Raw genomic sequence first — 24,168 nt, forward strand, 5'->3', positions numbered from 1 at the left:
ATCAAAACCGCTACAAAAAACCATATTAAGAATAAAATCAAACAGGCCACCTGGCATCGACACCAGGGCTCTGTATTCGGATACTACAAAGGCACACACAGCCCAGTCGACCCTGCAAAGGCCTTCCCTCCATCATAAAGTCAGAGTGGGGATGTTCCCTGAAGATTGCAACTCCTCAGATAATGAAGCAGTCTGTGCCCACATGCAGCAAGAATGTTCTTTTTCACTTCTCCTCCGAATGTTCTATATTCAGTCTGATTCTCACTTGTATTCTCAACCTGACATCTGTCATATGCACTCTTTTTCTGCTTCACCTTACTCTCTATTTCTTTCGGTATCCATAGAGCTCTGGCTTTAGTTGCCCTACCTTTCCCCCTCATGGGAATGTACCTGAACCATATCCTCTTTAAAAGCAACCCATTGTTCGATTACAGTTTTGTCTGCCAATCTTTGATTCCAATTTACCCAGGTCAGATCTGTTTTCAACCCACTGAAATTTGCCTTCCTTCAATATTGATTTATAAATAAATAAAAACAAAAGTGTGTCAGATGTCTGTGCTTCACCAAGGACGTCCTCATTGAAATCTGCCACCTGTTGTACCTACAGCTGCAATCTCAGAGCTGTGAAGGTCACAGTGACCATGGACCTTCATGCACCTTCCAGGCTGGAGCAGGATATAACTGCAACATCTTCCAGTTCGTCATGCACTGTTGCATGAGGGAGGTAATGGAGACTCTGTTTTCCAAGAGAGCTGAATACATTTCCTTCTCTCTGGCCAGACAGCAGCAGGCGGAGCAAGCATATGGCTTCGTGAGGGTTGCAGGCTGTCCCATGGTGCAGGGTACCATTGACTGCATGCATGTCACTTTGTGGACGCCGCATGTAAACTCAGATGTAGCACAACCGAAACGTATTCCACTCCTTCAATCTCCAGCTGGTGTGCGACTATACTGAGCGAATCAAGCAGGTCAATACCCGGTATCCTGGCAGCAGCCATCATTCCTTCATTCTGTGGCAGTCCACTGTCCCATCTGTATTTGAGCCACGATGACAAACCAGAGGGTAGCTACTGGGTGACAAGGGCTATCCATTAACAACATGGCTCATGACTCTGGTGTGCAACCAACATACACAGGATCAGAATTCATACAACAAAAGCCATGCTGCCAAACAAATTATGATCGAACAGACCATTGGTGTGTTGAAGCTTCTGTTGCCTGAACAGTTCTGGAGGGGACCTGCAATACTCGGCAGAACGGGTGTCAAGATTCACGGTGGTCCGCTGCATGCTGCAAAACCACGCCAGCTGGAGGGGGGAAAGGAGGGGTAAGGGGGGGGGGGGGAAGGAAGGACAAGAGGGGGCTGAGGGAGGCGTGTGGGAGGCATGTGAGGGAGGCGTGTGGGAGGCATGTGTGGGAGGCGTGTGAGGGAGGCGTGAGGGAGGCGTGAGGGAGGCGTGAGGGAGGCGTGAGGGAGGTGTGAGGGAGGCGTGAGGGGGGCGTGAGGGGGGCGAGGGAGGCGTGAGGGGGGCGAGGGAGGCGTGAGGGGGGGGCGAGGGAGGCGTGAGGGGGAGTGAGGGGGGTGTGGGGCGAGGAGGGTGGCGAGGGGGTGTGAAGAGGGGGGGGGAAGAGGAGCGCAAGGGGGGCGCAAGGGGGGGGCAGATGCAAGAGGGGGAGGATTAGTAAGAGGGGGAGGATTAGTAAGAGGGGGAGGATTAGTAAGAGGGGGAGGATTAGTAAGAGGGGGAGGATTAGTAAGAGGGGGAGGATTAGTAAGAGGGGGAGGATTAGTAAGAGGGGGGGGGTGAGCAAGAGTAGGAGGAGGACTAGTAGGAGGAGAAGTGTTAGAAGAGGAGGAAGAAAGGGAAGAGGAGGAGGCAAGCCCAACAGCCCTTTCTGGCCTCACTGTCCATGACCAAGTCATCCACCTGCAATACCAGTAAGTGCAAGCCTAATTTCCACCTTTCCCCTCTCACTGATCATCACAGCTTCTGCTTGGCCACAAGGCAAAAATAAAAGCCAATACAAAATAAACATTCCAAACCAAATGTATAAATTAAATCATGCCATATTGCATACAGAAGTAAATTAATCACCCTTGTGCTTCCTTTAGTGCCTGTCTTCAGTGTGCCTTTTCTTGTCCTAGTACTCCAACTCAGTGCTTCCCCAGTGATGCAGCATGACTGGTGGAAGGATGCTGACTTTCAGTAGAGGAAATTGTAGATGGTCTTGGAGGACAACTTCCAGTAGTTCTAGGCATAGTAGGACTGCACCAGTTCGGCATGGGTGGCAGCAGTCTGTGCAAGCTGGCTAATAAGCAACAGCAAGGGCACTGGCAGAGTAACAGGGGTGGGAGGATGAATGCTGTCATTCTGAGAGAGAACAGCAGGATCATATGGCACAGAACCACTGCCACTCACTCCTCTGGGCAGTGCCTCAGCAATCCTAGAATTCTGTTGGAGGGCAGATTGTTGGATCTCTGTGACACCCTGCAAGTGGCCCATCGTGGCAGCAAGCTGAGCTTGTGCGGCAGCACCCAGACATTGGGTGGCTTCTGCTTGTGCTTCAATGGAAACTGAGCCATCGCCATCAGATGCTGCAATTTGTTTGGGTTCGCTAGGGTGCTAATGGAGTTGCCCATCACTTCCATGCTGGAAAGGATGGGTTCCAAGCTCTGCACAAAGTCCTGTGCCATTGATGCCAGACTCCTCCATGCTCCTCAACATCGCACACAGGCTTTCTGGCAGGTCTATGAATGCACAAAGCATTTGATTGATGAGGCAGCCTACAGAAGGGTATGCAGAAAGTGCTCATTTAAGTCCTCTTCAGCAGAACTCGTGTGCGACCTCACCCTCTGGGGAACTGGCACCTGCGCTACCCTTGCCACCTGCCTTGACTGTAGCCCACTTGTGCCCGGTGTCTCACCACGTGCAGATCCCATATCTAATTATCCTCTAAATTATGCAGAGTGTCAGTATCTGAGCTGGTGGCTGAAAGTGTGAAATGGAGTGATGGTGCAGTGTCTTCATCATCACTGCCTAGGCAGGTTGCAGTTCTTGGATGGCAGGGTTGTGATAAGGGGAGGGGGGCGGGGGGGGGGGGAGGGGGTGGTGGAGGGGAAGCAAGAGATGTATGCTTACACCATCTGCAGCTTGTAAATCAGAAGAAATTGTGGAATGAGAGAGAAGTGGAATTTGAAAAGGAGAATTGGGAAGGAAGATAGTTATCTTCGATAGTTTCTGCCCCACTGCTGGCCACGGGCTCAGCAATAGCCACTCCAATGATGGCGACAACTGTATCCTCCATCGGGTTAATGTCAAGTAGTCGCTGTGTCTGTCCCCCGCCAGTTAACTTCTACTGCTATTAGTTATGCACCAACTTGTCCTGCCATGGTTAAATAGCTCACAGAGTGCGCAAGCTGAGAGTTGTGGGCGTGAGGCTTGCAGTAGTGTTAAGGGTGTAATGGTGAGACAAGGCTATGAATGCGATGCATGAGTCCTGTTTGATAGAGATTATTACTAGGTGAGTGATGGGAAAATGAAGTGAGCAGTGTAGGAGATTAGTGGTGCAGTTGGTGGGATATGGCATTTGAATATGAATTCACTGACTTTGATCACTCATGCGAGGTCATCAAACTTTTTGCAGTACTCCATCCATGTCCTCAGGGCTTGATTTCAGACACTGACCTTCATGGCTACATGCTCCCACTGCCTTCGCAGAGTTTGTCTGGAGGTCTCCTGGCCCCTGGTGGATAGAGGGCTTCTCACCTCCTGTCCACCTTCTCCACCAAGGCCCCCAGTGCAGTGTCCAAGAACCTGAATGCTCTCTCCCCGTGTAATATTTGTCAGTGTCCTTGCAGGTCAGACTCTCTTCCTTATCCACTTTTAGCCCCAGCTCCACTTTAAGAAATGCACGCTAGCTTTAAGAAGCGCAGGCTAGCTTTAAATGGTACTAGTCTCGGACGAACTTGGGACCCCTGATGAGGCACTCAACAACGCGTTTAGCGCTGCCACAAAGCTGCAATCATTTAAGTTAGCAGGCAGCATGAAGTTTGCATGCTGCCTGCATCAGAAGCAATGGGCATAGGTTAATCATGCACTGCGAGCCCCATGACCATTTTCAGGAGCTATCGAATTTAGACCCCTATGTTTCTTTACATTAAAAATGAAGAGACCGTTTAGATCATGCTCAGTTGGACACAGTTTTTAGTTATTTGTAAAACACAACAGTGGCTACTGTATAAGCTACTTTGTAAGGTCATTATTATTCTGAGAAGTTCAATATCCACATATTTTTATATTTGTTCTCAGGATGCAGGTGACGCTGGCAAAGCTGAATGGTGTTCCCACAATGGGTTAGGTAAGGACTTCCATAATGTGACTCAGAATCGATGAAGGAATGGCAATCATCTCTAATTCAGGATGGTGTGCTACTTGGAGGGGAAATTGGAGGTGATTTTGCTCCCATGATCTTCCTGCTCTTGTACCTCTAGGTGATTGAGGTCATGGGACTGGAAGGTGCTGTCAATGTAAGCTCAGTTGTTTCTGTGATACATTCAGTAGATAGTACATACTATAGCCAAAGGGCACTTGTGGTGGAGAGGTTGGATACTTGGTCAATTGGTAGGGGTGTCATTCAATCAACTGTTCTGTCCTACATGAAACGAGACATTAATTGGACTTTTCCCTGCACCTATCAGCTCGAATAGAATTTGTCTGTAACATACTGGATGTGCAACTGATAATGATGCAGTGAGGGCATTTGGGATCTTAGTGAACAATGAAATTTAAGGATTGCGAAAGGAACGATGGAGATGGAGGGTGAATTAGAGTGGGTGAATTAAAAGTCAAATCAAGTACAGAAAGAGAAATAAAGCAAGGGAACGAAAGATTGGAGTGAGACAAAAGAGACAAAGGAAAAGTAAGAAAAAAATTTTAAAATGTGAAATCTTGAAGAATTTACTACATGCAGGAATAGGACTCAACAGTTTAAATTATTCCCTTTCTGGGCCAGAGAAGTTGAGTGGCATCGCATTAACAATTACTGTATCACACCGCTAAAAGGGTACTCACACTTAATTATGAGCCGTAACTTTCTCCGACAAGTTTAATGAGCAATTAATATGCAAATGCAGCAAATTCTTAAAAATAACAGGAAGGCTAAGCGAGAAATGCTGTTTGTGCGAGGCATACAATCAGCAAGGTAAACAACCAGCAAATTCTGGAGATTAGCAACTCATGGCATATCTGTTCTTCCCCTGAACTCGATAGTCGATTTGCGCATTAATAAAGCCGTCCATAGTGATTTTGCCATTATTTCTCTAGGAAGATTTGGCTCAATAGCACTAAACCCACTGTATCTGATCACGTATAGCTATACTTTGAAAAGCCATACAATTATCCAACTTTTAAACAATTGAATTGACAAAATATTAAAGGGTTCTGCTGAAAATCTAATCCATATCTACTAATCTGTAAGGAAAATGTGTGCGAAATGACAGCAATTCTATTCACAAATGTTATAACTGAGATAATAAATGAGTAATTTCAACAGCAACACAAAAATTAATAACAAACCTGCAGAGTTTTGTGAAGGACTTTTTGTACCATCACCAGAACTATCCCTCTCTTTATCAGTTTGTACAGCCACAGAGTCAACTGAATTATCACCCAAATTTTCATTCAGCATTTTCAATATAATGATCAGATCTTCTTGGCTGAGCACAACCTATAAAAACATCAAGTTTATACAAATCAAAAATAATGTTTGCTGCTTAAAATTAGTCAAATACAGTATGTGCACAAACAGCTTGGTGGCACAATTCATTTATAAATACTTGATAATTTTAAAAGCAAAAATATTGCTACATCAGTTGAACAAACCAAATAAAACATGGTTTAGAGTGGCAATATGTTTATTTCATTCAGGAAGACAACCCTCATATCTCTCAGAATAAAACTGGTATACAATGATATCTGTCAACCAATTTGGTTAAGTGGGCTTCATATAAGTGTTTCTCATATGATTGGAGGCTAATTTTAATAAATTATTTGTGAAATTTACTATAAAAATATCCATACAATACATTACAAAATCTACCAGATAATGGTAGCATTAATTATTATCTTTTTTAAAAAAGTCATAAAAAATAGCAGGAGATGCACTTTTGTCCTGTTATCCAACACCGTGCAGGCCACTTTTTAAAGCTGTATGGGAAAACTGTTTAGTGATATTGTTTAGAATCAGAGTAACTTTCAAAATGGGAAGCTCAAGAAAGGGAAGGGGAATAGGAAGAAAGTGTGTAAATAAAAATTAGTCAGCAAATTAAATAACTGGGCAAAATATGAGATTAGGAGTGTGTTAACATTTTGAAATGTAACTAGTAACATACACATGTTTTATGCCAATATGAAATCTAATTCAAGATATAATTTTGAAAAGAAAAATATACTTACATGTAGAGGTTTCAGGGTTCCAAGAATTTTAATATCAGGAACTTCATGGTACCAAGCAGCAGCCAAGTTACGTTCAATAACAACTTCCAGATTAACAGGCTGAAGCAATACGATTTCAGACCAAAAAGCATCATCCTCAAATATTGTCCTGATGAAATTAAAAATATTCTTGATACACAAACATCAATTAAATGTTACTATAGCATTTGCTGTAAATGGAGTATAATATGCCAAATATAAAATGTTGGTCGAGAAAAAAATTTAAACATTAAAAACTGAAGTACTATTTTACTGTTTTTAGAGCAGATATGCCTTTTCATACAACAGAATAAACGTAAAGTATCACAGATCCACTTTGACTTCAATAGGTACATATGAATCAGTTTACAAAATTTATGAAAACAACTTGATGTACTCCATCCACAGTGTTCTAAGATTACTTTAGTTGGGATTTATAACTATTTAGGTAAATGTTAAGGATACCTTGCATTGTTGTTGAGACCAATCATGGTTTAGGAGGTCATAATATTGATTATAAATTGTGTAAGACAATCATCTAACATCGTCAAATATGATTATAATAGTAAGGGGAAGAGACAAAAAAGTGAATCTCATTTGGTTAAATTGATTAAATTATAATCTGAAAATGTCCTATGGATTCTTAACCCTTACCATGCCACAGATGGTTTATCTTGTTTGGTCGTGATCAAGACTCCAATCAAGATAAGCCATCCCAAGCAGTCTTTCCAACTTCAACATGTAAAAAATTGGGAACAAGAGAACATAATCTTAAAGTTTGAGCTAGGCTATTCAGGAGTGAAATCAGGAAGCACTGGAGGGTGGTTGAAATTTGGAACTCTTTCCCCCAAATGACTGGATGCTAGAACAATTGGAGTTTTCAACTAATGTTCTTGAGATATTATCTATGACATGACGAAGCCAATCTTCAAACTCGTGACATTCAACTGATTTAAGAGACAACTTTTAAGGTTTTCCATCAACTAAAAGCATTTTTTAAGATGCTACCAGTTGCAAATTAGATCTTTGAACAAGAGATGTAAAGGAAACAGGTATATCTCTATTTTAAGAAAAAAAGGATTACAATAGGAGAATTTAATAAGTTACATACAGAATTGGAAATTATAGAATCATAGAACCAGGGGACACAATCTAAAGATAAGGGGTAAGCCATTTAGGACCGAGATGAGGAGAAACGTCTTCACTCAGAGAGTTGTTAACCTGTGGAATTCCCCACCGCAGAGAGTTGTTGATGCCAATTTGTTGGATATATTCAAGAGGGAGTTAGATATGGCCCTTATGGCTAAAGGGATCAAGGGGTATGGAGAGAAAGCAGGAAAGGGTACTGAGGTGAATGATCAGTCATGATCTTATTGAATGGTGGTGCAGGCTCGAAGGGCCGAATGGCCTACTCCTGCACCTATTTTCTATGTTTCTATGTTACAGCACAGTAAGAGGCCATTCAGCCTGTCAAGCCCATGCCGGCTCTCTGCAAAAGCACTTCAACTAGTTCCAATTCCCTGCCCTTTCCCCATAGCCTTGTAAAACAAATTCCTTCAATGACTTTTGTAATTCCCTTTTGAAAACCATGATTGAATCTGCCTCCACCACCCTTTCAGGCAGTGTATTCCAGATCATAACCACTCACTGCGTAAAAATTTTTTTCCTCATGTTGCCTTTGGATCTTCTGCCAATCACCTTAAATCTGTATCCTGTGGTTCTTGACCATTGCATCAATGGGAACAGTTTCTCTCTATCTACTCTGTCGAGATCCATCATCATGATTTTAAACACCTCTATGAAATCGCCTCTCAATCTTCTCTGCTCTCAGGAGAACAACCCGAGCTCTCTAGTCTATCCTCGTAACTGAAGTCCCTCATCCCTGGAACCATTCTTGCAAATCTTTTCTACAGTCTCCCGAAAGCCTTCACATCCTTCCTAAAGTGCGGTGCCCAAAATTGGACACAATAGTACAATTGTGGCCGAACCAGTGTTTTACAAAGGTTCATCATAACTTCCTTGCTTTTGTTCTCTATGCCTGTATTTATAAAGCCCATATGTATTTTTTTACCGCTTTCTCAAACTGCCCTGCCACCTTCAATGATTTATGCATATACCCCTAGGTCTCTCTATTCATGTATCCCCTTTAGAATTGTATCCATTAGTTTATATTGCCTCTCCTCATTCGTCCTACCAAAATAGATCACTTCACACTTTTCTGCGTTAAACCTCCTCTGCCATGTGTCTGGCCATTCCACTAGCCTGTCTATATCCTCTTGAAGTCTATCCCTATCCTCCTCACGGTTCACTGTACTTCCAAGTTTTGTGTCATCCGCAAATATTTAAATTATGCCCTGTATACCTCAGTTCAAGTCATTAATATAGATCAAGAAAAGCAGTGGTCCTAGTACTGACTTTTATATAAAATTAATATATTTTAATATAAAATAAAAGTTCAAATAACAGAAATAAAATATGTTAAACGGAGGCCCTGTCTGTCCTCGCAGGTGGACTTAGAAGATTCCATGACACTATTTTGAAGAAGAACAGGGGAGTTGTCCCTGGGATCCTGATAACATTTACCCCTCAACCAACATCATTAAAAACAGATTGTCTGGTCAGCAATTTGTTACTGTTTATAGGACCCCACAGTGCGCACAGTGGCAGCCGCAAATATTACAACAGTGACTACAATTCAAAAGTACTTCATTGGCTGTAAGGCGTTTGGGATGTCCTGACGTCATGAAAAGCACTATATAAATACATTTTTTTTTACACTGGTCTTTATTTAAATTTCATGCTGTGAACTGATTTTTTTTTCTATAAAAAGGCCATTCAAGGGAGCCTGCAGGTCCCCATCCAATACTTACCAGCAGTCTAATTAACTATAAGTTAAGACTTCATAACATTTGTCATAACACTGTACATCAGGAAAGCAGATTAAACAATTTAAATATTTTTCAAATAAGAAAGCATCTATTACATTGGACCCTCTCTATCTACAAAGACAGCAATGCAAATGAGGAATTAGTTAGGTTTGGGACGAAGAAAACAACTCGTGTATGTATGGTGTATTTTAATAATGGTTAGGAATATCTACAATATTTCCATACCTGTACAGTTTTAGCTCACGTAACCAAACTTTCATGGAGTCGATTACAGGTGGTAAATTATTGGAATCTTTTAGTTCAATCATTGAGAAACTGTTCTTAATAATGATGAAACCAAAATCTGCAACAATGACATTTTTTGAGACAGGAGATTGAGGCACAACAACAACAGGTGCATTGATATGAATATCAAGTGCCATTCTGGTGCTCCGTTCTGCAAGATCCATCACTCCGGAAGCTGCTTGGACAGTTGCCTCAGTGACAGCTTCTCTGACCGTTTGGAAAATGTTTAAGAATGCCTAAAAAAAAACCAATGCATTGTTACTAACAAAAGCTATGTGCAAAGTATGAAAAGCTTTTCAGTAATTCAGGCATGATACACACTTGCAATGAACACAAGACTTTGTTTAAACCCCTGAAAGTACTATTGGAATTCTGCAGTTTTTAGTAAACATAAAACTTCCTTACCAATAGTGAAGACACAAACTTCTTTACAAAGATGACCTGGATACAGCCAACTGTCAAACTAATATAACTATCAACAACATCCATATCAGTATAGGCAACACCTTCTGTCGCATCCACGTAAGAGATCATTTTGAAGCTGAAGACCTCTTTTCCAGTAATGGATACAGCCTTAAAATAAAAATTGATAATTTAATTAAACAACAAATTAATTTTTTTATATATATTGTAGCAATAAGCAGAAAAAAAAATGGTAAAAGGAATCAAATGTTACTTTTGCTAAGATAGATACAGGTTGAACCTCTCTTATCCGGAACCCTCAGGATTTGGCCTGCTCTGGATAAGGGATTTTTCCAGACGAGAGGTGGTCACGTTAAATCGGATGGCAAGGGGAAATCAGGGCTGGTTGGCTTGGGGCTGGGAGTGCGGCAGAGAAATCATGGGGGACGGTGGGGTCAGGGCAGCAATTGCAGGAGTTAGCAGCGAGGAAGGACTTCAATTTGTTCACGTCGTGTTCTGTGCATGCTCCACCCGGTGTCTGGGAATGGTCCTGGACGAGGGGTGGTTCTGGATAAGGGAGGTTTCACCTGTATATGGAAATGTGTACACAGGTACTGGTTTTTGATAAAAATGTATTATTGAGATTAGAAGAATGGTTAATGGATGGACTGATGCATGGTAACATAGCTCCAAGACATTCCAATAATGCAGAGGGTAGATTAAAAGGTACTGTGCTCTAGGACAGAATATTTAGAAATACCTTTTTGTATGTTGCATCTTCATTGGAATCCAAAACCACAATATTCTTCAGCTTTGCTGTTACTTCTGTTAGAGTCTTCCTCAAAACCACCTCAGCATCAAGACCTATCAAAATATATTTATAACATATCTAATTGATGATGTAATGAAATTCGACACACATAATAAAAGATCTTTACCAAAGTAGCTGACAGCCACCACAGCCTGCAAGACACCCCAAACGCTATCCTCCACATCTGCTACTTCCTCCTCTTGCTTTATCCTGCTCATCCACAACAGTTGTGGCATTTCCTTAAACCTCAGTTCTACCCATTGCTATCTGCAGTCAAACCACTCTCAACTAATGTTTCACACTGAAATCTAAATTTCACATCCCTTTGATTTTTTCTTTTTTCAATTTTCATCTTGCACGTGCTTATTTGCACTTGGATGTCTCAGCTGGTCACCTTAGCTCCCTGGAATTAGCTTACTTTTATCTTCCTATGGCTAAAACTCTCTCTAGCTTCATCTGCTGTCTCTATTGCTCTCCTAACATTGAGAACTCAGGGAAAATACTTATTTATTACACCTCTCAACAAGATACATTTGTATAGCACCTTTGACAGAGAAATATATGTTCAAAGGCACTTGGAATTATCTCAATGCATTTCAAATATGATGAGGTACTTTGAAGTGCAGCAACTGTTGGGATTTTGCAATGTGAAAAGTGCTCATCATATTCGCTTGCTAACAACAATCTGCGTATTTGGTGGTGTTGGTTGCAGGATATTGGGAAGATTCCCTGTTTTTTTCGAGCACCACATTGCAATCTTTAACATCCACTGAATCACTGACCAGTCTTATGAGGACACAGTTCAATACCTCATGCAAATTTTAAATCTTTCTAAAATTGCTGGAGTTTATCCTGATCCATAATTTAACTGGTGCCAGCCTTGGTTCAGTGGTAGCATTCTTGCCTCTGAGTCAGACAGCTGTGGGTTGAAGCCCCACCCCAGGACTTGAGCACACAATCTCAGCTGACACTCAAGTGCAGTACTAAGGAAGTACTGCGTTGTTGAAGGTGCTATATTCCACTAATGGCCGTATCTTGCTGAAGCAGGGCTTCTCCATTAATTACAATTTTTCCTGCAACGTTCACCGTGAATTTTTTTTGTGTCGTATCTTGATGGAAGTGCAAGCAGATAACAGCGTGGCATGAGCAACGGGGCATCTGGGACCTTAGTGAATGGTGGGACCAACATTGTACCTCCTTAAACAATGAGATTTAAAGATTGAGAAAGAACAGAGAAATTATGAAGGAGGGTGAATTAGAGTAGGTACATTAGATTTAAAATCAGGTACAGGAATACAGAAGAATAAAAGAGAGGGAAATAAAGATTAGATTGAAAGAAAGAGGAAACAGAAAGGAAAAGCAAGAAAAAAAAATAAAGAAAAAAAAATTAAAACCATGAAAACCTTACCTGAAGAAATTAAACTTCACAGTTTCAAATGTTCCCTTTCTGGGCCAGAGAGGTTGATTGGTATTGCATTAACAATTACTATGTCGTTAAATGGGTACTTATGCTCTTAATTACTAGACTTAACTTTCTGTAGCAAGTTTAAGCAACAATAAATCAAGCAAGTTTTTTTAAATAATGAGGAAGCCAAGGGCGAGATGCCATCTACAAGAAACAAACAGCGAAGAGGAGTAAAATCGACCTGCAAACTATGGAGATGCGTAGCACACAACATATTTCTTAATCCCTGAACTTGCTGGCCAATTATCACATTCCCAAACCCAGCATCATCCTTTCTTTGCTCTTCGACCTTCGCATATCATTCCCAAACTTCGAGACCCCAACGCCCCTTTCCAATCCACTATTCTTATATTTCCTAACTCCCACCCAATTGCTCGCATGCCCCAGCATCCACCCACCAACAAGGACTTCCCAGATCCGAGGACTCTTCTTCTTGTGTTCCCAGACCCAACTTCCAGTGTTCCAACATCCCATCACTTCCTCACTCAGCTCCCCCCCCCCGCTGAACTCGTGCCACTCATATCACAATGCATTGTTAAATCCAGGGACCCCCCCACCTCCAAATCCTCCCACACCCAAGGGCACCTTCCCAATTGTATCACACCAAAACATGTAAAGAGATAGTTATAGGAATGGTGGAGTGGATCAGGGACAAAAAAAGGAAGTCTTTCTGTGAGGCAGAGGCTGTGATCAAGGTACAGAATTAATACTTTGGTGGAGAAATTGACCCCCATTGCACCTCCCGTTAGTGCCTCTGGGCGGGCAATAACAGGGGGGCTAACAGCATACCGACAGGGCGCAGCGAAAGTACTGATAACCACAAACTTGCATGGCGGCTTAGCGCTGGCGCTATACCTTACCGGCCCAAGCTCCTGCGCCCTGGAGATCGTGACATCATCCGATGCATAGCCCTGGATCCTAAATTCACTTCCGCCCCCTGTAACATCGCTGAGCGTCAACAACGGCAGCTGCAGGAGGCCATGTGAGCTTGGCTGGCCACTTGACAGCAGTAATTAAAGGCATTTGTGGTCAGGTAGGCCAAAAGAAGTCATCCCACTATGCTGCTTTTTGAATTTGTCCAATACAGTGATGGATCAGCCCTGCACTCTGTTGGGAGTGCTTGGGGCTGATCCTCGTGGATCGCAGGTGTCGTCGCCGACAAGTCGAAGCCTTACCTTCAAATGACCTCAGCATTGGCCCTTCCCTTCAAGGGAGGGAAGGAGCCTGTGATTCCAGCAGCGCTTCACGGGATATTGTGCAGCGCTATGCTGCTACCGCCCCTCTTGCTCCGTTTCATGCTTCAAGAGAAGTTGTAGTGCTTGATTTAGCGCTCCATTTCCCTCCTGAAGCACTACACTGGAAGTTTGCATCCGGTGGAATTGTATAGCGCCTGGCAATACTTTTGCACATCTGTCTTCACAAAAGAGGTTGAAATTAATGCCAGAGTAGATGAGGGAAGAGTAGAGATATTGGATAGGACAAAAATAGATATAAAGGAGGAGCTAAATAGGTTGGCATCAATGAAAGTTAACGGGGGATAAACTGGTCTGGTTTGCGCCTCCTGTTAGCACCTCCTGGGGGGGGGCGGCGGTAATGATACTTGTGAACTTCCCTGACGGTTTTGCGCTGGTACTAACACTTACTGCCTCACTCATAGATCATGACATAATTCCGTGCGCAGCACCCTGCAATATTCACTCCTGCCCCCTGCAGCATCGCCGGGTGCCAACAAAGGCAACTGCAGAAGGCATTGTCACCTCAGCTGGCCGCTTGGGGAGTGTTATTTAGAGGCAGTGATGGTCAGGTAGGACAACATTTATTAATATCCCCAGACTGTTTTATTTGGACCCCGCGATTCGTCAGCCCTGCACTCAGTGCTTGGGGCTGTTATGTACCTAGTGCAGGTCTCGTGGCCCCACAGAGATATGAAGATTGCATGAAACCAACATTGGTCCTTCCCTTTAAGTGAGGGAAGGAGCCTCCAAAGATGGCACGGAACATTGTGCAGCGCTCTGCCGCTACCGCCTCTCTCACTTGATTTAGCGCTCCACTTTCATCTTGGAGCGCTAAAGCGGAAATTCTATCAGCTGCAAATCTTTTTCACCCAGCGATACTTTAGTGCTCCTGCAAAAGTAATCACCCCAAACGGGGCGCTATGCTATGCAATTTCTAGCCCAACAAGTCCAGATGGGATGCATTCTTGGTTGCTGAGGGAAGCCAGGATGGTGATAGCAGAAGCTGACCACAATCTTTCAATCCACCTTGGATACTCGAGTCGGTAGCAGAAGACTGAAATGTTACACCTCTGTCCAAAAAAAGGGGAGGGAAAAATCTGGTAACTAGACTAATCAGTCTAACATGAAGTGTTGAGAAAACTACTAGAGACCATTGTCAATGACAAAATTAATTCTCACTTGAGAGAAGGATGGGTTAATAAGGGTCAGCCAGTATGGATTTGTTATAGCCAAATGGTGTCTGACCAACCTGATTGTTACTTCATCAAAGAACTCAGAGAGGGTTGATGAAGGCAGTGCAGTAGATATTGTATACATGGACTTTCAAAAGGCATTTGATTAAGTACCTCATAACAGGCTAATTCAGAAAATAGCACATGGTATAAAAGGGATGGTGGTAACTTGGGTACGAAATTGGCGAAGGGATAGAAGGAAGAGAGCAAGGACCTGGAGAGGTTACAGAGGAGGTTTACCGGGATGAGGAAGATCAGTTATGTGGACAGATTTGAGAAACTGGGATTGTTCTTCTTCGAGCAGAGAATGTTAAGGGGTGATCTAATTGAATTACTCAAGTTATGAGGGTTGTCGATAGAGCAAGTAGGGAAAAACTATTTCCTCTCGCAAGTGGGTGGGTTTAAAATAATTGGCAAATGAAATCGAGGGGAAATGAGGAGAGCTTGAGCACAGAGTTTGGAGACAGAGCTGGGAGGATGCAATCGGAGTGGACCGCATAGAGTGGAGGAATTTGGTGAGAGCAAGAATTCGGCGGAGAGAAAGAAGGCAGTTGAGATGTCGAACTAAAAGGAGGAGTGGAGCCACAGAACCCAAGTATTCAAGTTAATAGGCATGAGAGTGGTCCTGCAGAGAGCGAGAGGAGCGGCCGCAGATAAAGGTAGGCCAGAGAGCCCAGAGCTTGGAAGGAGTGTGAGCATCAGGGATCAAAGTAACAAACCTCAAGTGACGTCAGCACAAGGGAAGGAACTGACTGGTGAGTAGCTAGTGATTTTTTTTAAGTCTTAAGTTTATTTCTGTTAAGTTAGTTAAGAGTCTATTAAGTAGATGCATGGCAGGACATCTCAGTCCCTTGGAATGCACATCCTGTGCCATGTGGGAATGCCAGGTCGCTTTCCGTGTCCTGGACAACCACATGTGCATGAAGTGCCATCAGCTGGAGGAGCTCAAGCGCCAGGTTGCGGAGCTTGAGGCATCACGTGAGAGTGGTCCTGCTGAGAGCTATGTAGATAGCATGTTTCAGGAGGAGGTCACCCTGCAGCGTAAGAGTATGCAGGCAGAGAGGAATGGGTGATCATCAGACAGACAAAGAAGACCAGGTAGGTAGTGCAGGAGTCCCCTGAATGCATCCCACTCTCTAACCATGGCCATAGTTCCTCTGGGGTTTACAGCCTGAGCCAAGTTCATGGCACCACAGGTGGCTCAGCTGTATGGGGGAGGGGGTGCAGGTGGAGGAGGAAAATCGGGAAATAGTGATAGGAGATTCGATAGGGAAACAGACAGGCGTTTCTGCAACCGCAGGCATGATTCCATGATGGTATGTTGCTTCCCTGGTGTCAGGGTCAAGGATGTCACTGAGCCGTTACAGAACATTCCGAGGTGGGGGGTGGGGGGAGGGAGGGTGACCAGCCAGAGGTCATGGTCCATATCTATTATCAACAGCATAGGTAGAAAAGGGATGAGGTCCTGCAGGCAGATTTTAGGGACCTCGGAAAGATTAATAAGCAGGGCCTCAAAAGGTAGTAACCACCAGATGACTCCTGCTGCCACGAGCTCATGAGTATAGAAATAGGAGTACTGAGCAGAAGAATGCGTGGCTGAAGAGATGGTCCAGGAGGGAAGGTTTTAGCTGCCTGGGACATTGGGACTGGTTCTGGGGGAGGTGGGACCTGTACAGACACCTCAAGAGAGCTGGGACCAATGTCCTCACTAGGTGGCGGGGGGTTGCTAGACTGTTGGTGTTATGTTCATACTAGAGTAATGTAACTGAGTACTGTAGACGTAAGTGTGACCTTAGTTCCTTTATTCTAACTCCAGAGTGTTGCTACAGCATGGGAGGCCTGCTTATATACAGTGCTCCCAAGGGATGCTGGAATCCCTTCGGACTCCAACAGATGCATCCTCTGGTGGCGGTGACATGCTGGTTACATAGGGTTGCATACATAACAGTTGGTGAGGGTTTAAACTAATTTGGCAGGGCGATGGGCACCAGGATGTAGCATTAGAAAGGAGAAACAAGGTGCACAAAGGATTGCGAGAGTCAGATAGCACTAGAGCAGGGGGAGGCGGATGGTCTGCACCTGGGCAGGACTGGAACCAATGTCCTCGGGGGAGTGTTTGCTAGTGCTGTTGGGGAGGGGTTAAACTAATATGGCAGGGGAATGGGAACCTATGCCAGGAAGCAGAGGGAAGTAAAATGGGGGCAGAAGCAAAAGATAGAAAGAAGAAAAGTAAAAGTGGAGGGCAGAGAAACCCAAGGCAAAAATCAAAAAGGGCCACTGTACAGCAAAAGTCTAAAGAGACAAAGTGTGTTAAAAAACAAGCCTGAAGGCTCTGTGTCTCAATGCGAGGAGCATTCGTAATAAGGTGGATGAATTAACTGCGCAGATAGCGGTTAATGGATATGATGTAATTGGGATTACGGAGCCATGACTCCAGGGTGACGAAGGCTGGGAACTCAACATCCCAGGGGCATTCAATATTCAGGAAGGATAGACAGAAAGGAAAAGGAGGCAGGGTAGAGTTGCTGGTTAAAGAGAAGATTAACGCAATAGTAAGGAAGGATATTAGCTTGCATGATGTGGGTAGAGCTGCGGAACACCAAAGGGCAGAAAACACTAGTGGGAGTTGTGTACAGACCACCAAACAGTAGTAGGGAGATTGGGGATGGCATCAAACAGGAAATTAGGGATGCGTGCAATAAAGGTACAGCAGTTATCATGGGCGACTTTAATCTACATATCGATTGGGCTAACCAAACTGGTAGCAATACGGTAGAGGAGGATTTCCTGGAGTGTATCAGGGATGATTTTCTCGACTAATATGTCGAGGAACCTACTAGAGAGCTGGCCATCCTAGACTGGGTGTTGTGTAATGAGAGAGGATTAATTAGCAATCTTGTTGTGCGAGGCCCCTTGGGAAAGAGTGACCATAATATGGTAGAATTCTTTATTAAGATGGAGAGTGACACAGTTAATTCAGAGACTAGGGTCCTGAACTTAAAGAAAGGTAACTTCGATGGTATGAGACGTTAATTGGCTAGGATAGACTAGTGAATGATACTTAAAGGGTTGACGGTGAATAGGCAATGGCAGACATTTAAAGACCACATGGATGAACTTCAGCAATTGTACATCCCTGACTGGCGTAAAAATAAAATGGGGAAAGTGGCTCAACCGTGGCTCACAAAGGAAATTGGGGATAGTGTTAAAGCTAAGGAAGAGGCATATAAATTGGCCAGAAAAAGCAGCAAACCTGAGGAAATTTAGAATTCAGCAGAGGAGGACAAAGTGTTTAATTAGGAGGGGGAAAATAGAGTATGAGAGTAAGCTTGCAGGGAACTTAAAAACTGACTGCAAAAGCTTCTATAGATATGTGAAGAGAAAAAGATTAGTGAAGACAAATGTAGGTCCCTTGCAGTCAGAATTTATAATGGGGAACAAAGAAATGGCAGACTAATTGAACAAATACTTTGTTTCTGTCTTCACTAATAACCTTCCAGAAATACTAGGGGACCAAGGGTCTCGCGAGAAGAGGAACTGAAGGAAATCCTTATTAGTCAAGAAATTGTGTTCGGGAAATTGATGGGATTGAAGGCCGATAAATCCCCAGGGCCTGATAGTCTGCATCCCAGAGTACTTAAGGAAGTGGCCCTAAAAATAGTGGATGCATTGATGGTCATTTTCCAACATTCTATAGACTCTGGATCAGTTCCTATGGACTGGAGGGTAGCTAATGTAACACCACTTTTTAAAAAAAGGAGTGAGAGAGAAGACCGGTTAGCCTGACATCACTAGTGGAGAAAATGTTGGAATCAATTATTAAAGATGAAATAGCAGCGCATTTGGAAGGCAGTGACAGGATTGATCCAAGTCAGCATTAATTTATGAAAGGGAAATCATGCTTGACATATCTTCTAGAATTGTTTGAGGATGTAACTAGTAGAGTAGACAAGGGAGAAACAGTGGATGTGGTGTATTTGGACTTTCAAAAAGGCTTTTGACAAGGTCCCACACAATCGATTAGTGTGCAAAATTAAAACGCATAGAATTGGGGATAATATATTGACATGGATAGAGAACTGGTTGGCAGACAGGAAGCAAAGAGTAGCAATAAACAGGTCCTTTTCAGAATGGCAGGTAGCGACTAGTGGGGTACCGCAAGGTTCAGTGCTGGAACCCCAGCTATTTACAATATACATTAATGATTTAGACGAAGGAATTGAATGTAATATCTCCAAGTTTGCAGATGATACTAAGCTGGGTGGCAGTGTGAGCTATGAGGAGGATGCTAAGAGGCTGCAGTGTGACAGATGCATGGCAGATGCAGTATAATGTAGATAAATGTGAGGTTATCCACTTTGGTGGCAAAAACAGGAAGGCAGATTATTATCTCAATGGTGACAGATTAGGAAAAGGGGAGGTGCAACGAGACCTGGGTGTCATGGTACATCAGTCATTGAAAGTTGGCATGCAGGTACAGCAGGCGGTGAAGGCGGCAAATTTCATGTTTGCCTTCATAGCGAGAGGAATTGAGTATAGGAGCAGGGAGATCTTACTGCAATTGTACAGGGCCTTGGTGAGGTCTCACCTTGAATATCGTGTACAGTTTTGGTCTCCTAATCTAAGGAAGGACATTCTTGCTATTGAGGGAGTGCAGCGAAGGTTCACCAGACTGATTCCCAGGATGGCAGAACTGACATATGAAGAAAGACTGGATCGACGAGGCTTATATTCACTGGAATTTAGAAGAATGAGAGAGGATCTCATAGAAACATATAAAATTCTGACGGGATTGGACAGATTAGATGCAGGAAGAATGTTCCCGATGTTGGGGAAATCCAGAACCAGGGGCCACAGTGTAAGGATAAGGGGTAAGCCATTTAGGACCGAGCTGAGGAGAAACTTCTTCACTCAGAGAATTGTGAACCTGTGGAATTCTCTACCACAGAAAGTTGTTGAGGCCAGTTTGTAAGATATATTCAAAAAGGAGTTAGATGTGCCCCTTACGGCTAAAGTGATCAAGGGGTATGGAGAGAAAGCAGGAATGGGGTACTGAAGTTGCATGATCAGCCATGATCATATTGAATGGTGGTGCAGGCTCGAAGGGCCGAATGGCCTATTCCAGCACCTATTTTCTATGTTTCTAAATGGCCGACCCCTTATCCTGAGACTATGCCCCCAATTCTAGACTCTCCACCCAGGAGAAAGAACCTTTCAGCATCTACCCTGTCAATTCCCCTCATAATGTTGTATGTTTCAATGAGATCAACTGTCATTCTTCTAAACTCCAGAGAGGATAGGCCCAATCTACTCAATCTCTTTGCATAGGACAACCCTCTCATCCCAGCAATTAATCTAGTGAACCTTTGTTGCACCATCTCCAAGGCAAATATATCCTTCCTAAGATAAGGAGACCACAGTATTCCAAGGAAAGGTGGAAAGGGAAGACAGACTGTCCCTTTTGTTCCTTCCTCGCACCCACCCCCTTCCCTGCCTCTGCATTTGGTTAAAATCTGTTACATTGCTAACATTTTCCAGTTCTGACAAAAGTTCACAGACCTGAACTGTTAACACTCTGTTTCTCTCTCTCTCCAGATGCTGCCTGACCTGGTGAATATTTCTAGCATTTTCTGTTTTTATTTCAGATTCCAGCATCCGCAGAATTCTGCTATTCTAATAGTATTCCAGGTGTGGTCTCAATAAAAGCCCTGTAACAATTGTCGTTCGACTTCCTCACTCTTGTACTCCAACTCCCTTGCAATAAAGGCCAACATGCCATTTGCCTTCGTAATTATTCGCTGCACCTGCATGCTAACTCATTATTTCTCTGTACGAGGACATCTAAATCTCTCTGAATACCAACATTTAATAGTTTCTCACCATTTAAAAAATATTCTGTTTTTCTATTCTTCCTACCAAAGTGAATAACCTCACATTTCCCCACATTATACCGCATTTGCCACTTTATTGCCCACTCACTTAACCTGTCTATATCACTTTGCAGGCTCTTTGTGTCCTCCTTACAGCTTACTTTCAAACCTAGCTTTGTATCATCAGCAAACATGGATGCATTACACTCGGTCCCTTCATCTAAGTCATTAATATAGATTTTAAATAGCTGAGGCCCAAGCATTTATCCTTGCAGCATTGCACAAGTTACACCCTGACAACCTGAAAATGACCCGTTTATACCTGCTCTCTGTTTTCTGTCTGTCAATCAATGCATCCCCTATCTCTACAGCCACCTATTTTAGAACCTTAGGCTGAAAGCGATCAGGTCCAGGGTATTTGTCAGCTTTTAATCCCATTAGTTTCTCAAGTACTTTTTCTCTACTTATATTAATTACTTTAAGTTCCTCATTCTCATTAGCCCCTTGGTTCCCTGCTATTTTTGGTATGCTTTTTGCATCTTCTACTGTGAAGACAGATACAAAATATTTGTTTAAAGTATCTGCTATTTCCTTATTCCCCATTATAATTTCTCCTGTCTCAGCCTCTAAGGGACCAATGTTTACTTTTGCTAGTCTTTTCTTTTTATATACCTGTAAAAGCTCTTGCAATCGTTTTTTTATATTTCTTGCTAGTTTACTCTCATTTTAATTTCCCCCTTTTTATCCATTTTTTTGGTCATCCTTTGCTGGTTTCTAAAGCTCTCAGCTTTCGGCTATTCTTTGTAACACTATAAGCCTCTTCTTTTAATCTAATACTATTCTTAATCTCTTTAGTTAGCCACGGATGGATCATGTTTCCTGTGGAGTTTTTGTTTCTCAATGGAATGTATATTCGTTGAGAATTTTGGAATTTTTCTTTAAATGTTTGCCACTGCTTATCTACCATCATACCTTTTAATCTAATTTCCTAATCTACCTTAGTCAACTTGCCCCTCATACCTATGTAATTGGCTTTAAGTTTAAGACGGTAGTTTTGGACTGAAGTATCTCACTCAAACCCAATGTAAAATTCTATCATATTATTGACACTCTTCCCCAGAGGATTCTTTACAATGAGATTACTGCATTCCATTACATTCCATGAACTCATCCTCCAAACTATCTTTGTGAATTTGATTTGCTCAGTCTATGTGAAGATTAAAGCCCCCACGATCATTGCATTACCTTTGTTACAAGCTCCTATTATTTCTTGATTAATACTATGTCCAACAGTATAGCTACTGTTAGGGGGCCTATAAAGTACTTCCACTAGTGTTTCCTGCACCTTTTTATTTCTCCTCTCCATCCATACTGATCTTCCGAGCCAAGATCCTTTCTCGCCACTGTCCTTTTGTCATTCTTTATTATGAAGGCAACCCGCCTCCCCCCTCCACCTCTTTTCCATTCTGCCTATCTTTTTGAAACTTCAATTATCCTGGAATATTTAATTCCCAACCTTGGTCACCTTGCAACCACGTCTCTGTAATGGCTATTAGATCAAACCCATTTATATCTATTTATCCACTAATTTCCTTTAATTTAATTAAGAGCCTTTAATTTAAACTTATTATTCGCTGCTTTCACCTTATTCACTGATGCACTATTAACATTAAACACTCTGTACCTGCCTGTCACATTTTGCTTATCTTTACCCAAATCGCTACACTGCTCCATTGCCTTGACTTTACTCTAGATTTTTTAATTTCACTGCAGGTGACATCCCCACCCCACCTTTGAGGCTTCTCAAACTCTCTCTTCAGAACCTCAATCCTACTTCTACCTATGCCATGTCAACAACAACTGGATCCTCCCCCTCCCACTCCAAATTCTTCTCTAGATGAAGGACATAGCCTTAATCCTGGCGGCAGGCACCAAAGCCTTCAGAACTCCCGGTCGCGGCTGCAGAGAACAGTAGAACAGAATCTATCCCCCTTACTATACTGTTCCCTACTCGTACAACATTCCTTTTCACTCCCCCCAACTTGAATGGCCTCCTGCCGTGGTCAGTTTGCTCATACACCCTGCAAATTCTGTCCTCATCCAAACTGGCAGCAAAAACCTCATTATCTGATGGATAAGGGAAAAGGCTAATGCTCCTCCAGCACAACACCTGGGGTCCGCTTACCTGCCTGAATTGAAGTCACATTCCTATTCCTGGCCACTAACCAGACCCAACTCAAGGGGTGTGACTGTCTCCTGGATCACAGTGTCCAGGTAACTCTCCCACTCTCTGATGCCCTGCAATGTCTACACTTCAGAGTCCAGCTCAACAACTTTGAGCTGAAGTTCCTCGAGACACAGACACAGACTGGGATCGGATCCTCTCCACAGATCCTCACATACTGCAGTTGCAGCACATAACCTACACTGCCATCCTTTTGTAACCTTGTTTTATTTATTTAATGAATTGGAGTTTATGTATTTTATTTAATTAACTTAGCTTATTAGTTTCGTTTTTTTTAAACTAATTACTTGATCTAGTTTAAGTTATAGATAGATTAAATTAAATAAACATAAAGCACTACAGGTATTGGAGGCAAAAAGCAACATCTCCTTCCCCCTCTGCTCTGAATTCCCACTCTCTCCAAATTCTCAACTTTAACACTCTGTTTAGAATCACTACTTTTAAGATCACTCTGTGCAGACCAATAGGACAATTACAGAAGCCACATACTCCTTGCAACATAAGACTCTAAATGGACCAAAGGGATCCAAATTCACAACCATTAGAAGTAGTAACACAGGTTAACAAATATATTAAAATACAAACAAAGCACTGGGGTTTATTTCGATAGGAACATAATTGAAAAGTAGAGAGGTTATGTTAAACATACAGGCCGAGAAATTCATCTTGGGCAGTATTGGATCGGCAGCCCTTGATACACAACACCTGATGTTCAGTTCCATTGAGTGCAATGGAATTGATCATCAGGCGCTGCGTATAATGGTTGGTCGATCCGATACCACCTGAAATGAATTTCTTGGCCACAAAATCATGATTAGTTCATACTTAAGAGTACTGTGCATAGTCTGGTCTCCATGTAAAAAGTATAAAGAAGCACTGGAGAAGTTGCAAAAAAGGATTTATAAGAATGATACCAGAACGAAGAGATTACAACTATTATAAAAAAAGAGAAAGCTGAGGGATGACGTAATAGAGATCCTTAACATTGTGAAGAGGTATGATAGGGTAGATGTAGAAAAGATGTTACCACTTGTGGAGAGTCAAAACTAGAGGACACAAATAGTCACTTATCAATCTAATAACAAATTCAGGAGAAATCTCATTACCCAAAGAATAGTTATAATGTAGAACTTGCTATCACAAGGAGTAGTTGAGACGAGCAGCAGAGATGCATTTAAGAGGAAGCTAGATAAATACATGAGGGAGAAAAGAATAGAAAGGTGTGCTGATGGGGGGTCAGTTGAAGTATGGTGGGAGGCGGC

General features: G+C 42.8%; 1 protein-coding gene across 2 annotated transcripts in view; it reads right to left on the reverse strand.

The window, feature by feature from the left end:
- vps13a (vacuolar protein sorting 13 homolog A) overlaps nucleotides 1-24,168 on the reverse strand; it is a 645,125-nt gene that overhangs the window by 319,183 nt on the left and 301,774 nt on the right. For both annotated transcript variants that reach the window (XM_070882697.1, XM_070882688.1), the window contains exons 31-35: nucleotides 10,809-10,912; nucleotides 10,052-10,219; nucleotides 9,587-9,882; nucleotides 6,456-6,603; nucleotides 5,577-5,727 (exon numbers count right to left, since the gene is read on the reverse strand). In XM_070882697.1, the coding sequence (XP_070738798.1) occupies nucleotides 5,577-5,727; nucleotides 6,456-6,603; nucleotides 9,587-9,882; nucleotides 10,052-10,219; nucleotides 10,809-10,912 (867 nt within the window). The remainder of the gene's footprint in view (nucleotides 1-5,576; nucleotides 5,728-6,455; nucleotides 6,604-9,586; nucleotides 9,883-10,051; nucleotides 10,220-10,808; nucleotides 10,913-24,168) is intronic.

This window comes from Pristiophorus japonicus, chromosome 1 (genome assembly GCF_044704955.1).
Source record: "Pristiophorus japonicus isolate sPriJap1 chromosome 1, sPriJap1.hap1, whole genome shotgun sequence".
Lineage (NCBI taxonomy): Eukaryota > Metazoa > Chordata > Chondrichthyes > Pristiophoridae > Pristiophorus > Pristiophorus japonicus.